Here is a 17,075-nt window from a genome sequence, read left to right on the forward strand (position 1 = left end):
GGAGGGGCGGGGGGAGGGGGTGGAGAGCTGTATTGTCACTTCCACATATCCAAAATATTGTTGTGGCTGCTTCCATTGTAGTCACCGGAACTAAATTGTGCTATCCTGGACTCTGATAACTCACTATCTAACCATAGTCCGGCACCTGGCTCATCAGTGATGTTTGCTGTGTTACCTGTACGCTTGCTGGAGCACCTTGTTCATGCATTCTGTTTAAACCTACTAGGTTTACTGAAAGGTTATCTTTAACAAAAGTGAATTAAAAGGATGCTAGAGTACAGGCGGTAGGTTCCCCGGTATTATAGGACTTCCATTCTTGAGAATTGCTTGTAAACTAACTTTTCAGAAATGAACAATTTCATTTTGGGCTGATTAACATGGACAACTATTTATTATTTTCCCTCATGTAGTTACAATTCTACAGGATCAGACTCTCCCACATCCACGAAACCCCTAAAGTATTAATCGGTGTTACTTTGATAACATATTTTATGTCAATAAAATATATTTTTGTGTCATTTTCCAAATGTGTCATTTTGTGTCTTTGTGAACTTCTCTGAACTGGCCTGTGTGATTACAGGAGGGAGATTAGATGGAGGTCAGCTCCCTTTTTTAAAACCAGCTGTACTTTGAATTAACTCCCTATTACATAATTACAAAAAAAATTTAATTTCTCTAAATAATTTTCCTTTCTTAAATTGCTTCACACATTTGTGCGAAATTGTGTAACGTTGGTTTTCCATAAATTAGGCCTTGCACCATCTTTGGAGCCCCTATATTAATAAAGTAACGTTCGTGCGGGGGGTAGGGATTAGATTCTTAGACCACTGGGATCTGTTTTGGAATAAGGGTGAATTGGACTAAAGGGATTGGTTGCACCGTAACAGGCGGGGATTTGAGTGTAAGAGCAGGGAGGTTCTACTGCAGTTGTACAGGGTTTTGTTGAGACCACACCTGGAGTATTGCGTACAGTTTTGGTCTCCTAATCTGAGGAAAGACATTCTTGCCATAGAGGGAGTACAGAGAAGGTTCACAAGACTGATTCCTGGGATGGCAGGACTTTCATATGAAGAAAGACTGGATAGACTCGGCTTGTACACGCTAGAATTTAGAAGATTGAGGGGGGATCTTATAGAAACGTACAAAATTCTTAAGGGGTTGGACAGGCTAGATGCAGGAAGATTATTCCCGATGTTGGGGAAGTCCAGAACTAGGGGGGTCACAGTTTAAGGATAAGAGGGAAGTCTTTTAGGACCGAGATGAGAAAATCATTTTTTACACAGAGAGTGGTGAATCTGTGGAATTCTCTGCCACAGAAGGTAGTTGAGGCCAGTTCATTGGCTATATTTAAGAGGGAGTTAGATGTGACCCTTGTGGCTAAAGGGATCAGGGGGTATGGAGAGAAAGCAGGGATGGGATACTGAGTTGGATAATCAGCCATGATCATATCGGATGGCGGTGCAGGCTCGAAGGGCCGAATGGCCTACTCCTGCACCTATTTTCTATGTTTCTATGACCAGCATTCTGGCAGGCAGGTTTGTTACTGCTACACGGGTGGGTTTAAAATAAATAGTGGGGGGGGGGAGGAAACAAATTGGAAATGCAAGGATGGAGTTTAAGGGAAAGAGAGTATAGGAATAGTTAAGAAAGAAACCAGAATTAGAGGGACAGAAAGATCACGAAGGGATAGGAGAGTATGGCCAAGTGAAATATGAAATTATGTGAAAGGTGAGGTGCGTAATGGATTAAAAGTATATGAATGCACAAAGTATAAGAAATAAAGTGGATGAGCTTGAGGCTCAGTTAGAGATTGGTAGATATGACATTGTGGGGATTGCAGAGACATGGTTGCAGGACTGGGAACTGAATATTCAAGGTTATACGTCCTATAGAAAGGACAGGTAGGTGGGCAGAGGAGGTGGGGTAGCTCTGTTGGTGAGGGATGAAATTCAGTCCCTTGCGAGGGGTGACATAGGGACTGATGATGTAAAGTCGCTGTGGATAGAAGTGAGGAATTGTTAAGGTAAGAAGACACTAATGGGAGTTATCTACAGGCCCCCAAACAGTAGCCGGGATAAAGGGTGCAAGCTCCAGCAGCAGGAGTTAAAATTGGCATGTAACAAAGGTAATGCCACTGTGGCCTACTACTGCGCCTATTTTCTATGTTTCTATGACAAACTGGAAACTCTGCTAATCCAACACCATCCAATTACTGAGCCTGATGGATTAACAAGGATTTACTATAATTTCGATTAGTAGTTCTGCAGTTCTTTGCTCTGGTCACAAGGTGGTATGTTGAGACAGGTTTACAGATTTAGTAACTTCAGGATTGATTGTTTAATTTTGCTCCCAACTAATTGTTACAATTTATAAATTTAAAGGGTCAACAAACCTGTTTTAAATGATGAAGTATGTTTTATTTTCCCCCTTATTAGAAACATAGAAAATAGGTGCAGGAGGAGGCACCGCCATTCATTGTGATCATGGCTGATCATCCACAATCAGTAACCTGTGCAAGCTTTCTCCCCATACCCCTATATTCACACTTTCATCAAAGCTTCTATATCAAGCAGCCAGCCTGTCTCCGAGAACTAGACTAGACATTTTAATTCCAGAACACTTGACGGCTTTTAGTCCTACCCAGAGAGTTGTGAATCTGTGGAATTCTCTGCCACAGAAGGCAGTGGAGGCCAATTCATTGGATGTTTTCAAGAGTGTTATAGTTCTTAGGGCTAATGGAATCAAAGGATATGGGGAAAAAGCACAAACGGGGTACTGATTTTAGATGATCAGCCATGATCATATTGAATGGCGGTGCTAGCTCGAAGGGCCGAATGGCCTACTCCTGCACCTGTTTTTCTATGTCTCTGTGAGGTTTCAAAGCACATGTCTGGTTAGCCTGTGAAGAATTTGTAGATTTGCACAAAAATGCGTAAATGAAACTATAAATCAAATGATCAGCACTATTATTTTCAGCAACTTGTAATATATTTAATATATTTGTACAAATGTATGACAATGGTGCTTTCCTTATGTTGAAGCCATAGATAAAGTAAAAGAACAGATGAAAACTGGAACAGCTATTTAAAACGTGTTGATTGTGTATTTTGCTAATGATTAGAAAAAAAAGTATTGATTTAAAAACACTTCTCTGTGAAATACTATTTTTGGTTGTAAATATTCAGTTGGAGGAATCTCTTGTTCCATAGCTTAGCACAAACAAAACTAGAAAATGCAATTATTCTTTATTAAACATTATATACATCAGTAAATTCTCAGACCATATACTCTTCAAGTACACTAAGATGTACAATAAGATATTATATATTCTCAATTTAAAAGTATTTCATAATCCAAACATTTACAATTATATGCTAAAATGCAAACAGTAGGCAAAATGTCCTGAGGTTTGTCTTGGATCATAAGGGCATATGTGATAGTAGTAGAATTAGGCCATTCGGCCCATCAGGCCACTCGGCCATTCAATCATGGCTGATCTATCTCTCCCTCCTAACCCCATTCTCCTGCCTTCTCCCCACAACCTCTGACACCCGTTCTAATCAAGAATCTATCTCTGCCTTTAAAATATCCACTAACGCACCCCCCCCCCCCTTCTGTGGCAAAGAATTCCACAGATTTACCACCCTCTAACTAAATAAATTTCTCCTCATCTCCTTCCTAAAAGATCGTCATTTAATTTCTTGATGGTTCCAATTAGGTTAGTGGCAGTTTCAGTTCTTATCTCCTGGTATACCTCACATACAAGGATGTTCAAACTTGCTCATTCTCTGTTATTGTCCAATCTCAACACATTACAACAATCCCTTTCTGAGTCTGATGCCAGGACCTTTTAGTTCAAACTTCTTATTGTCCTGAATCCTATCATCACCGAATTTTAGTCCAATTTTGGAGAATGTTCTTTACATCCTATTCCTGTATTTATCGCCTAATTGTGGAATTACAGGAGACTCCCTGCCCAATCCTCCATCTTCACAACCCCTGCAGCAGATCCTCATCTACCAGTGTCATTTTCAAGTTTAACAGGAGCTCTGGAATTTTTTGCCAAAACAGTGAGACTTAATTTCAAAGTGCTGCCACATTGTGGGATCCCTCTCCAGTTCTGGACTTAATTTCCTTACTACTGAACATTACGACAGAAGATCCAGAACATCACATGTTGATCTCCAATTGACTCTTAGTTATTTAGAAGATATGTTTCTGTCTCTTATTTCTTAATTTTTTTTTTAACCTATAACCTCCACTTCATTTAAAAAAAATGTTGTCATGAATGTGTCACAGGCAAGTCCAGTATTTATTGCCCAACCCCTAATCACTCATGAGAAGGTCATCTTGAACTGTAGTCTTTATGTTGAAGGTTTATGTTGTTTTTGCATAGTGATTGCAAAATTTTAAACTGAGACTATGAGGGAATTATGTAATATTTCTAAGGATGGTTCTATTCTTGCAGGGAAACTTAAACAGTGGTTGTGTATTCATGTGCTTGTTGTCCTTGTCTTTCGAAAGATAAGAGGTTACAGGTTTGAAATGTGTAGGAAAGAACCGCAGATGGTGGTTTAAACCCTTCTCAGTTCTCCGACCTGTCTGACTGTCCTTGATTACATTTTATCTCTTTGCTTTGTTGTAACCTTCTCCTAGCTAACAATAATCTATTCTACATTTTCCTTGATATCCATCCCCTTTGTATCGTTTTTACACCTTATACTTCCTTATCTCTGTATCTCCCTCTCCCCTGAGTATCAGTCTGAAGAAGAGTCTCAACCTGAAACGTCACCCATTCCTTCTATCCAGAGATGCTGTCTGGCCCACTGAATTGCTGGAATCTTAGGCTAAACATTAAAGTGTCACTTACAAGTTACTTTGGAAAATGGCAAGCAGAAAAAATTGCAAAAATCAATGTTCTGGAGGAACTCTGCGGGCCAGGCAGCATCTGTGGTGGGAATGGACAAACAACCAATAGCTGAATTGATATTCTGCAAAACACAAAGTGCTGGAGGAACTCCGCAGATAAGGCAGCTTCAGTGGTGGGAATAGTTAGATGATGTTTCAGGCCCTAAATAGTTAGATGATGGTTTCGATCCTAAGTGTTATCCCTCCGCAGATACGGCCTGACTGCGCCGCCGGAGAGCCGCTAAGAGTGGATGGGGGGTGTGCTGAGGGGGGATGGAGTGAGTGTTTGGGGGTGGAAAGGCAAGGAGTGGGGGGCGGTGAGGGAAGGAGGGGGGATCAGGGGCGTCACAACGGGAACCCGTCAGCCGTGAGCTATGGGTGCGTGGTGGAAAAATGCATTAGGGGAACGGGTTGCGTTGGGGGAATGGGTGAGTGGTGGAATATTGCGTTGGGGAATGGGTTGCGTTAGGGGAGTAGGCCTCCCATGTGACTGGGGCCCAACGGGTTCCACTTAGTCTAGTTATAAATAAGATGCTATTTTATGAGGTGTAACTGAAAGATGCTTAATCAAATCATAAATTTACTGAAGTGAAGCTGCTCATGGAGCTTGTAAATTAAATTATGTTGGCATTGAACCGTACAAGTAAGGTGGAAAATAATGAAAAGGATATGAATTTTTGCTGTAGTAAAATACAATCCACATAGAAATTTTAAAGAGGCAATTTTTTTTCTGAAGAATATGGCAGCTTAGTAATTTTGTTTTTAATTGATCGTGAAACAGTACAGTTTTCAAATAACAATTGTGATATACGAGATGAATATAATGCAACAGATTAAACCTGAACATTTGTAATCCTGATGGCAGAGAAGCTGCAATTGATTTTGCATAAATGGCTGATTAATTGTGTTAAGATGTAATGAGTATTTTTGCATACATAATTGATGAAATTAATTACCATCAGGATATCTCATTTCATTTTCCTTTAGTGTTCATCGAAGCGACGTGGAAGTAAAGATCTGCAAAAAACTGAAAAGAAATCTCAACAAAATCAAGAGGTAATGTGATCTTTTAAAAAACATATTAAGTAACTTTTCCACTGAGTAATATATTTACATGAATAATTTTATGAGAAATATAATCTATCTTAAATCCAGATAATTTTACACGACCTAATTATTGTTGCAGAGAGATTGATTTGCATGAATGGTGATATGGTGTGGCTTAGCAATATCAATAATATTGATAAAACTGGTTACTTTCAAAGTCTAAAACTGAGACTGTCATCATACACCACTGGAAGAATTCATACAGAGTCCAGTCTAACAGCCATTTGGAATTGGAGTGGTTGTATGCGACCCAAGGTTTTTGCAACCAACTCTGAGGTGCCTGATAACAGTTATGACTGAAGTCCTTTTTTGTAATGGGTGCGTGATGGTAAGAAAACAGATTAATTTAGGGGCCATTCAGGAAACACATATTGCCTTCCAGACTCAAGAAAGCATTTTCTCCATTCTGATGTTATTTTCACCTTATTGGGTTGCTATTTTTTCTGATGCCAAGTAAAACTAGTCGACCTGGAATAAATAACTAAATAAAGGTTACATGTGAAGCTCTAAGCCTCATTAACACATTTAATGCCCATTTAGAGCATAGAACAGTGCAGCGCAGGAACAGACCCTCTTCGCATTGTGTGTGTGCCGGGTATGATGCAAAATTCTCCTGTGCACGATCCCTATCTCTCCATTTCCTACATGTTCATTTACAATACAACAATACAATACAATACGGTTTATTTGTCACATTGCACATAAGTGCAAGTGAAATTAATACAGCAGCGGTACAATTATAAAGAACACACACAAAAACACAATAAAAATTTAACATAAACATCCACCACAGCATTCATCACTGTGGTGGAAGGCACACAATTTGACAACGATGACTATTATGTTAGAGTGCTAAACGTGCATGTATATCTAACCTATGCCTGAATAAAGAATCCATTTATTCACGACCTTTGTGCCTCTACAATGTGGTATTACAAAGAAAGATATAAAATAGGTACAGGAGTAGGCCATACAGCCCTTCGAGCCAGCACCGCCAACCAATATGATCATGGTTGATCATCCAAAATCAGTACCCCATTGCTGCTTTTTCCCCATATCCCTTGATTCCGTTAGCCCTAAGAACTAAATCTAACTCTCTCTTGAAAACATTCAGTGAATTGGCCTCCACTGCCTTCTGTGGCAGCGAATTCCACAGATTCACAACTCTCTGGGTGAATATTTTTTTCCTCATCTCAGTCCTAAATGGCCGACCCCTTTTTCTTAAACTATGACCGCTGGTTCTGGACTCCCACACACATCGAGAACATATTTCCTACATCTAGCCTGTCGAATCCCTTAAGAATTTTATATGTTTCTATAAGATCCCATCTCATCCTTCTAAATTCCAGTGAATAGGAACATAGAAACATAGAAAATAGGTGCAAGAGTAGGCCATTCAGCCCTTCGAACCGCCATTCAATATGTTCATGGCTGATTATCCAACTCAGTATCCTGTATCTGCCTTCTCTCCATACCCCCTGATCCCATTTGCAACAAGGGCCACAAGGGCCACATCTAACTCCCTCTTAAATATAGCCAATGAACTGGCCTCAACTACATTCTGTGGCAGAGAATTCCAGAGATTCACCACTCTCTGTGTGAAAAATGTTTTTCTCATCATATCGGTCCTAAAAGATTTCCCCCTTATCCTAAAACTGTGACCCCTTGTTCTGGACTTCTCCAACATCGGGAACAATCTTCCTGCATCTAGCCTGTCCAACCCCTTAAGAATTTTGTAAGTTTCTATAAGATCCCCCCTCAATCTTCTAAATTCTAGCGAGTACAAACCAAGTCTATCCAGTCTTTCTTCATATGAAAGTCCTGACATCCCAGGAATCAGTCTGGTGAACCTTCTCTGTACTCCCTCTATGGCAAGAATGTCCTTCCCTACAAGCCCAGTCGACCGATTCTTTTATCATATGTCAGTCCCGCCATCCCGGGAATTAACCTGGCGAACCCTTATAGCAAGAATGTCCTTCCTCAAATTAGGAGACCAAAACTGCACACAATACTCCAGGTGTGGTCTCACCAGGGCCCTGTACAACTCCTTGTTCCTCTCCTCAAATCCTTTTGCTATGAAGGCCAACATGCCATTTGCTTTCTTCATTGCTTGCTGTACCTGCATGCCAACTTTCAGTGACTGATGTGCAAGGTCATCCAGGTCTCGTTGCACCTCCCCTTTTCCTAATCTGACACCACTCAGATAATAATCTGCCTTCTTGTTCTTGTCACCAAAGTGAATAACCTCACATTATACTACATCCGCCCACTCACCGAACCTATCCAAGAACCTATCCCTGCAGCCTCATAGCATCCTCCTCGCAGCTCACATTGCCACCCGGCTTTGTGTCATCTGCAAACTTGGAGATGTTACATTTAATTCCCTTGTATAAATCGTTAATATATATTGTAAATAACGGGTTCCAGCACTGAGCCTTTCGGCACCCCACTAGTCACTGCCTGCCATTCTGAAAAGGGCCCGTCAATTTCCTACTCTTTGCTTCCTGTCTTCCAACCAGTTCTCTATTTAGGTCAATACCCTACCCCCAATGCCATGTGCTCAAATTTTGCACACTAATCTCTTGTGTGGGACCTTTTCAAAGGCTTTTTGAAAGTCCAGATACACCACATCCACTGGCTCTCCTTTATCCATTCTACTTGTTACATCCTCAAAAAATTCCAGAAGATTAGTCAAGCATGATTTCCCCATCATAAATCTATGCTGACTTTGACCGATCATGTCACTGCTTTCCAAATGCGCTGCTATTACATCTTTAACAATCGACTCAAGCATCTTCGACTCTACCGATGTAAGGGTAACTGGTCTATAATTCCCTGTTTTCTCTCTCCCTCCTTTCGTAAAAAGTGGGTTGCTTTAGCTACCCGCCAGTCTACAGGAACTGATCCAGAATCTATAGAACATTGGAAAATGATCACCAATGCATCCACGATGTCCGTGAGTACTCTGGGATGCAGACCATCAGACCCTGGGGATTTATCTGCCTTCAGTCCCAACGGTTTACCTAACACCATTTCCTGACTCATGTGGAATCTCTTCAGTTCCTCCCTCCCACTAGATCCTCAGTCCCCTAGTATTTCTGGGACTGAGGATTGGGAGCATTGGTAATTAATGCTCGTCCATTTTTGCAATCTTAATAGTGGTCCTTAGTGATACTTCTCACATATTGATGGCTGAAATTATTCAATCAAATTGTCTTGTAAAATCTTCTGAATTACAAATTAATTCATGAAGCAGTGTTGCTCTTTAACTGATTGTCAGCTCTATAAAGTCATCTTTAATGATTCAAGGCTACTTCAAATGCTAATAGTGGGATTGTTTTGCTAATTATCCCAAAGGAGGACAATGATGATTTAAAATGCCAACTACTGTTCATCAAAGAAGAGGCAGTTTTAATGCGTAAGAAAATGGCAAAGATCGACAAGGAGAAGGACAGACTGGAGCGTGAATTGCTAAAGTACAAGTCATTTTATGGGGATCTAGAAAGTCCTTTGCCAAAAGGTGAAGCAGGAGGACCTCCTACAACCAGAGAAGCTGAACTCAAACTACGTCTACGACTGGTAGAAGAAGAAGCTAATATCCTGGGGCGAAAAATTGTCGAACTTGAGGTTGAAAATAGAGGATTAAAGGCTGAGTTGGATGATATAAGGGCCCACTATGAAAAAGGAGGAGCAGTTGGTGAAGATTACATGGGTGTCGGTGTTTCTGCTTTTCGGGATCAAAGTGAAGCCGTGTCAGAATTAAGACAGAACTTGCAACTGGTTGAGGATGAAGCTGAACTACTGAGACGAAACCTGGCTGACTTGGAAGACCAAAATAAAAGACTTTCTGCCGAAGTCAATAAATACAAGTACAAAACAGGAACTGCTCAAGATGCTGCCAGGAATAGTGAGAATTCCAAAGTTACAGAAGTGCTACAAGAAGAACTAAAGTCAGCTAGAATGCAAATCAATGAACTCAGTGGCAAAGTCATGCAGTTACAATATGAAAACCGTGTACTGATGTCCAATATGCAACGCTATGACCTAGCATCCCATTTGGGTATCCGTGGAAGTCCCAGAGATAGTGATGCAGAAAGTGACGCAGGAAAAAAAGAAAGCGATGATGATTCTCGGCCTCCTCACCGTAAAAGGGAAGGGCCCATTGGTGGAGAAAGTGACTCGGAAGAAGTTCGCAACATCAGGTGTTTACAGACTCCACCAAGGTCCTTATTTTCTACAGATGGTAGATTGCTTCAAAAAAATCTCAAGGACCGACAACAGATGTCAGACATACGGCTGGAGGCAGAGCGACTGAGCAGAACTATAGATCGATTGATAACAGACACAAGCACAATAATAACCGAAGCAAGAATTTATGTAGCAAATGGTGATCTGTTTGGCAGAATTGAGGAAGAAGATGAAAGCAGTAGGATCAGAGAGCATGAACTTCTCTACAGGATCAACGCTCAGATGAAAGCATTTCAGAAGGAGCTGCAAACTTTCATAGACAGACTAGAGGTACCGAAAACAACAGATGAAAAAAACGCAGAGGAACCTTTGTCTGTTAGTCAGGTAAGTAAAGTTCACATGGGTCGCATGATGAAGAATCAGCATTTTCAATCTAGTTAAATGCTGATAACTTCAATCAATGATTTAGATTTTGTACGATTTCTTAAAATTTGCTATTATTTATGGCACTTTAATAGTATATTTAACACAACAGGATAGTTTGTTATTATTATTCCCTTGTGAAAAATACTATGACTTACAATGGAGAGATTTAAGGAACCCTTTGCTAGTTGTTAACATTGAACAGTAATATAATAGAGGTTGTGCATTTTGCCCTGCTTCCAAAATATTTTTCCACTGATTTTAGTGGAATTCTGCATAACAGAAACATGATTTTGAAAGTGGGGAACAAAATACAGATGTTACAGTTTTCCTCCTCTTTAGGCATCCCTCTGAATTAAGGATAACTTGCTTCCACTCCAGTTCCGTGGGCTCATAGTGGCTGATGAGGCCACCAGAGGATATACGGGGTACTGCTGTGGGTGGGGCAGGACTTTCTTGATGGGACAGGTGGGTGTGTAGTTTGCAGGGTGCTGAGCTCTTCCACTGTTTATGATGGGCTCTCAAACAATGAACAAATGGTTGTAAGTGTCACCTTCAATGCTTCTTCATTCTGCACGGTTATGGGCAAAGTGGTTTAATGAAATCAATGGAAACATTGCGCCTTTTCCAAGGATCTCTGAGAGCATAACTGAATCATTATAGAGGTTTATAAAATAATGAGGGGCAGAGTTAAGGTGAATGGCCACAGTCTTTTTTCCCAGGGTAAGGGAGTCTCAAACTAGATGGCATAGATTTAAGTTGAGAAGAGAATGATTTAAAGAGGGTATGAAGGTATAATTCCAACATTTAAAAGACATTTGAACATGGATGTGAATAATTTAGAGGGATATGGGCCCAAAAGCAAACAAATGATACAAGCTCGGGTAGGCAACTTGGTTGGCAGGATTAAGTCAGGCTGAAGGGCCTGTTTTTGTGCTGTGCAACTCTATGCCTCTGACTGTGCATTGTGGTAGGTTTGAGATTTTGATCCATGATCACTTTTTTCCTCATACAGCTGCCATAATTTATGCATTTAACACTGCCACTTCAGGACAAATTTGTATGTGCATATCCTGTGTACATTTTCCATAATTATATAACTTAAATGCAATAATATATTTAATGTTCCAGCTTTAATTTAAATTTTATTTTTAATTTCAAAGCATATACATTCAGTAATGTGCATTACCAATATCTACGTATAAAGTTTTGTTACAATCAGAAATTTTCTGATGATCTAAGTAATTAATATATACAGTACAATGCGGTAGACACTTTATATTGTGATATTTTATCATTATTTTCAAAATGCTATGATATGAATACTCTGGTATTGAATAGTAATTCTTGCTTTTTGTATTTGCCTGTCCAGATGTTTCAACCAATTATTTTACTTATTCTCATCCTTGTATTATTTTCATCATTGTCCTACGCTACCATATTTAAATTGGTTTTTCTTTTCACACTTTTCTTTGTTCTGTAGAATCCCCACCTCCTTCAGTACACAACCTTTTTTTGTTTGTTCATTTATTTTAATATCTCATAAAGAAATCAGCAAATACAAGTAACATACTTAGCAGTCAAGACATTACGGAAACAAATATGCAAACCTTTGTTAAATACTGGAGACTACCAATTTTCAGCACAGATTTTTCCATGAAGCCATTAGGTGAGTCATTTTCTAACTCCCTTCTCTTTGCCTAAGCTTGATATAGGAGTGTGATCTCTTAAAATGTGTTTATTCAACTTCAAGTCTGTCTTCCATAATACTAACATATTGATGTGATACAGTATATAACACTCAGAAACAGTCCAGATATAGGGAGAGTTTCTTCCCAGTTGTTATCAGGCAACTGAACATCAGCGCAGTGCTGATCGCCCATCTACAGGGGTCGAAATTAGCGGTTGCCCAGGTGCCATTGACCACCCTGAGTGCCGCCGGGCAACCTAAATGCAAAGCCATTTTGCCCGGCTTGGCACGCAGATACTGGTTTATACCGATAGACATAAAAAACTGGAGTAACTCAGCAGGTCAAGCAACATCTATGGAGAATAAGAACATGACGTTTCGTGTCTGCGGCGGCTGTATTGTGGGGCAAAGATACTAGGTGCAATACAATACAATACAATACAATACGGTTTATTTGTCACAAGTGAAATGAATATGTCAGCAGCCGTACAATTATAAAGAACACACACAAAAACACAATAAAAATTTAACATAAACATTCACCACGGCATTCATCACTGTGGTGGAAGGCACACAATTTGGCCAGTCCTCCTCCATTTTCCCCCGTGGTCAGGAACTCAGCCCTCCGCAGCCATTGCTGCGGGCGTCCAGATGGTAAAAGGACTAGGTACAAGTCCAGGTAAGTCCAGAGTCGGCTCTTCCCCACCGGAGGCCGCGGCTTTAAGTTGGTGTAGGCCGTAGGCCGGCGGTCGAAGATTTAAAGTTTAAAGTTCCCGCCGCGCCGCAGCCAGAAGCACCGCAGACCGCAGGGCTGGCGGTCGAAGCTCCCCCTCCAGGGGTGATGGTAAGTCGCCACCGCGCCCGCGGTGGAAGTTGGCCGCGGGCCGGCAGTGATGGCTTCTTCTTCCCCCCGGGTCCCCCACGAGGGATCCCGGGCTGTAGACGCCGCGCTAGCTGGAGCTCTGCAGACCGCGGCTTCAGGCTGCCGGCTGCCCCGGGCCAGCGAAACGGAGCGCTCCCCTCCAGCAAGCCCCAGCGAGGGCTCACCCGCTCCACGCCGAGAGTCCACGCTGCGCCCGCCGCTGAAGCCCCGGGCGCGTCTCCGGGAAAGGCCGCGCCGATCCTTGCTGTTAGGCCACGGGGGAGGCGACCTGGAAAAAGTCGCCTCTCCATGGAGGAGGCGGCCGAAACGGTTTCCCCCTCACCCCCCCACCCCACCACACCCACACACAAAACACACAAAGAAACATTAAAAACCATACTTTAAAACATACTAAAAAAATTAAAAAAGTTGAAAAGACTAACACGCTGCTGACAGGGCTGCCGCCATTGCAGCGCCCCAACCGGGTGTGCGTGGTGACGAAGGGTCGGAGCGAATGACGTGCCACGAACAGCGGCAGCAGTGGCCGCGACACTGGCTCCACCACTTCCTCCTCCCGCACCCCGTCCGGCGGAAGGTGGACTCCCTCTCCCTCCCTCCCTCCCTCCTCCTGGCCTCAACGTGCGAGAGGGGTTGTTTTGAAAGCGCCATTGGTGGATTGCAAGCAGCGGCCGCTATCGCCTTGATAACGGTCGCTGCTTGCAAATCCGCCAACGTCGCTTTCAAAACAACCCCTCTCGCATGCCGAGGCCGGAAGGGAGGGAGGGAGAGGGAGGAGGAAGGGGGAGGCCTCCTTCCGCCATCTGAAGCAGCTGCACCGCTCGGCCCCGCACCTTCCCGTCGGCTGGCGGAGGAGGGGAGGCGGTGGCGAGGAGATCCCAATTTCCACCCCCTTTGGCGGCGGCACTTTGGCGTTGGACAGGGATGGCCAAGGCAGCGGGCGATGTTGTCTGAGGAGCGCTGACCTTCCTTCCTCCCCAACTACTCTGCCCCTTCCCCCCCCTCTCTCTCTCTCTCTCTCTCTCTCTCTCTCTCTCTCTCTCTCTCTCTCTCGCTCTCTCTCTCTCTCTCTCTCTCTCTCTCTCTCTCTTGTACGTTCCCCCTCCACCCCTCTTATCCAGGAACCCCTCCTCTCCATCCCGCACAGATCCCCATTCCCGCCTCTATTCAATCCTCACTGACATCCCCTGTGCTCCCCTCCCCATTTACCCCCCACCCCCCCCCCCCCCATCCCAATCTATTCATCACCCTACCCACCTCACATTGATTCTTCTGCCACCCCACCCCACCCATCCTACACTGGTCCCCCCAATTAATCCTGTACTGACGCCCCTTCCCATCCATCCTGCACTTCTCCCCCGATTCATACTGCACTGATCCCCCCATTCATCCCGTACTGACCCACCCTCCATTTACCCTGCACCAAACCCCCCATCCATCCTGTAGTGATCTCCCCATTCATATTTTACTAATCCCCTCCTGCATCCTGTACTGACCCCCTTATTCATCCTGTACTGAACTCCCCTTCATCCTATACTAATCCCCTCATTCATCATGTAGTGATCCCCCATTCATCCTGCACAGACCCTCTGATCCACACTGTCCTGACCACCACCCATCCCTCCCCCACATTTCATCCTATACTGATCCTCCCATTCATCCTGTGCTGACCCCCCCCATCCATGCTGTACTGATCCCCCCATTCAAGAAAAATGGGGGGAACAGTTTGAAAAAGGGTCTCGACCCGAAACGTTGTCTATTCCCTCGCTCCATAGATGCTGTCCCACCCGCTGAATTTCTCCAGCATTTTTGTCTACCCCCATTCATCTTGTACCCCCCTACAGACCCCCCCCCCCCCACCCCTCACCCCCCCATTCAACCTCGCTGGCATCCCCCGTGCTCTACCCTCCCAATTTTACCTACTACAACCAACACGTTCTAATTCACCTGCCTCAATCCATCCATTCAGCACCAGATTGCCTTATCAACCCCCCCCCCCCCCCCCCCCCCCCCTCTTTCCCCCCCTCACTGATTCACCCTATTGTGCTTCATGGTCTTCAGAGCGAACATTGACTATGTTTGATAACGGAATGCAATTAAATGTGTTTTAATTCCCAATGCTATTATTTGTTTTGACACCTTTAAACATATTACCAAAAGAACATTTGCTGCAGTTATGTCCTTTGGCCATAAAGAACTAATAGAAATTGCATTAATTGCAATGTGTAAAAAGAGTTGAGATATTGTATTATAATTTTGCTGCATGTCATTGTGGTATATATCATGTCTTGATTGGTGAATATGTTTAGTTTGTGAGTTACTTGAAGCAGAAATAATATGTGAATGTAGACAAAAGTGCTGGAGAAACTCAGCGGATGCGGCAGCATCTATGAAGTGAAGGAAATGGGCAACGTTTCGTGCCGAAACCCTTCTTCAGACTGATGGGTTTCGGCCTGAAACGTCGCCTATTTCCTTCACTCCATAAGATGCTGCTGCACCCACTGAGTTTCTCCAGCACTTTTGTCTATCTTCGATTTTCCGGCATCTGCAGTTCCTTCTTGAACATAATATGTGAATGCTTCATTGAGCATAATTCCGACTCGTAACTACGCACTTCGTCCGAGCACATTCAAGATTCAAGATTCAATTTAATTGTCATTTGGACCCCTTGAGGTCCAAACGAAATGCCGTTTCTGCAGCCATACATTACAAACAAATAGACCCAAGACACAACATAATTTACATAAACATCCATCACATCGCTGTGATGGAAGGCCAAAAAAACTTATCTCTCCACTCCACTCTCCCCCCCCGATGTCAGAGTCAAAGTCAAAGCCCCCGGCTGGCGATGGCAATTGTCCCGCAGCCATTAAAGCCACGCCGGGTGATGCAAGGTCGCACACCGGGTCTTGGTGTTAGAGCCCCCGGCGTGCGCTCGCAGAGTCCCGCGGCCATTCCAAGCCGCGCGGGGCGGTAATGTCAGGCCCCGCTCCAGGAGCTCTTCGACCCCGCAACTCGGGCGGGAGAAGTCACCGTTGCGAGAGCCCTGAAAAGCGGTCTCCCTCCAGGGACCCGCGGGCTCCCGGTGCCGCCGTCCGCCAGACCCGCAGTTGCAGCCTCCAAATCTCCGGAGGTCAGGCCGCAGCAGCAGCAGCGCTCCACCACCGCTCCACCCGCTCTGGACTCGGCCAGCTCCGCGACGGTGAGGTGAGTCATCGGCACCAGAGTCCCCAGTCTCTTCCTGTTGGAGGCCGCTCCTCGTTGCAGCCCCAACGACAACGGAGACCCGACAAGAAAAGGTCGGGTCTCCCGTGCAGGGAGAGATTTAAAAGTTACCCCCTCCCTCCCACCCCACCCCCACCCCCCCACACACACAACCCCCAACAAAAAATAACAAAAACTACACAGAAACATAGACAAAAAATAATAAAAACACGGACGGGAGTCGTGCCGCCTAACGGAACCTTGAATCTTGAATCTTAATCTTGAAAATTATAATACAATATCTCAACTCTTTTTACACATTGCAATTAATGCAATTTATATTAGTTCTTTCCACTTCCAAACAAAAATTTGGTTGGATTATTCAGCATATGATCAACCTGTGTCAATAAATCCTGAACTATGGTAACATATATGCTTAACCATGCACACTACAGATTGATGCAAGCATGTTTTCTGTGAAGGACCGAAAATACCATGACATGGCCATAGCATGGGTCGCTATTGCTATTGGTACAGAAACACCCTCGCTCCCCGCATAATTTATCCATAACAAAATATACAGGTTGCAAGGAAATTTCTAAAGGCATTTTATGATAATAGCTGTTAAAACTGACTATACCCATCTGACAGGTTAATTACACTAACATTACACTA

General features: G+C 43.4%; 1 protein-coding gene across 2 annotated transcripts in view; it reads left to right on the plus strand.

The window, feature by feature from the left end:
• The window catches only part of LOC129697270 (protein SOGA3), a 62,457-nt gene that overhangs the window by 28,860 nt on the left and 16,522 nt on the right, over window positions 1-17,075 (plus strand). Inside the window, exons 4-6 of one of the 2 annotated variants that reach the window (XR_008723483.1) lie at window positions 5,896-5,964; window positions 9,373-10,587; window positions 12,110-12,295. Coding sequence is in view for 1 of the 2 variants with exons in the window: in XM_055635644.1 (XP_055491619.1) it covers window positions 5,896-5,964; window positions 9,373-10,587; window positions 11,999-12,109 (1,395 nt within the window). In the remaining variant the exon portion in view is untranslated. Of the gene's footprint in view, window positions 1-5,895; window positions 5,965-9,372; window positions 10,588-11,998; window positions 12,296-17,075 lie in introns of those variants that run through there. The other variant, XM_055635644.1, reaches the window with a different exon arrangement.

This window comes from Leucoraja erinacea, chromosome 5 (assembly GCF_028641065.1).
Source record: "Leucoraja erinacea ecotype New England chromosome 5, Leri_hhj_1, whole genome shotgun sequence".
Lineage (NCBI taxonomy): Eukaryota > Metazoa > Chordata > Chondrichthyes > Rajiformes > Rajidae > Leucoraja > Leucoraja erinaceus.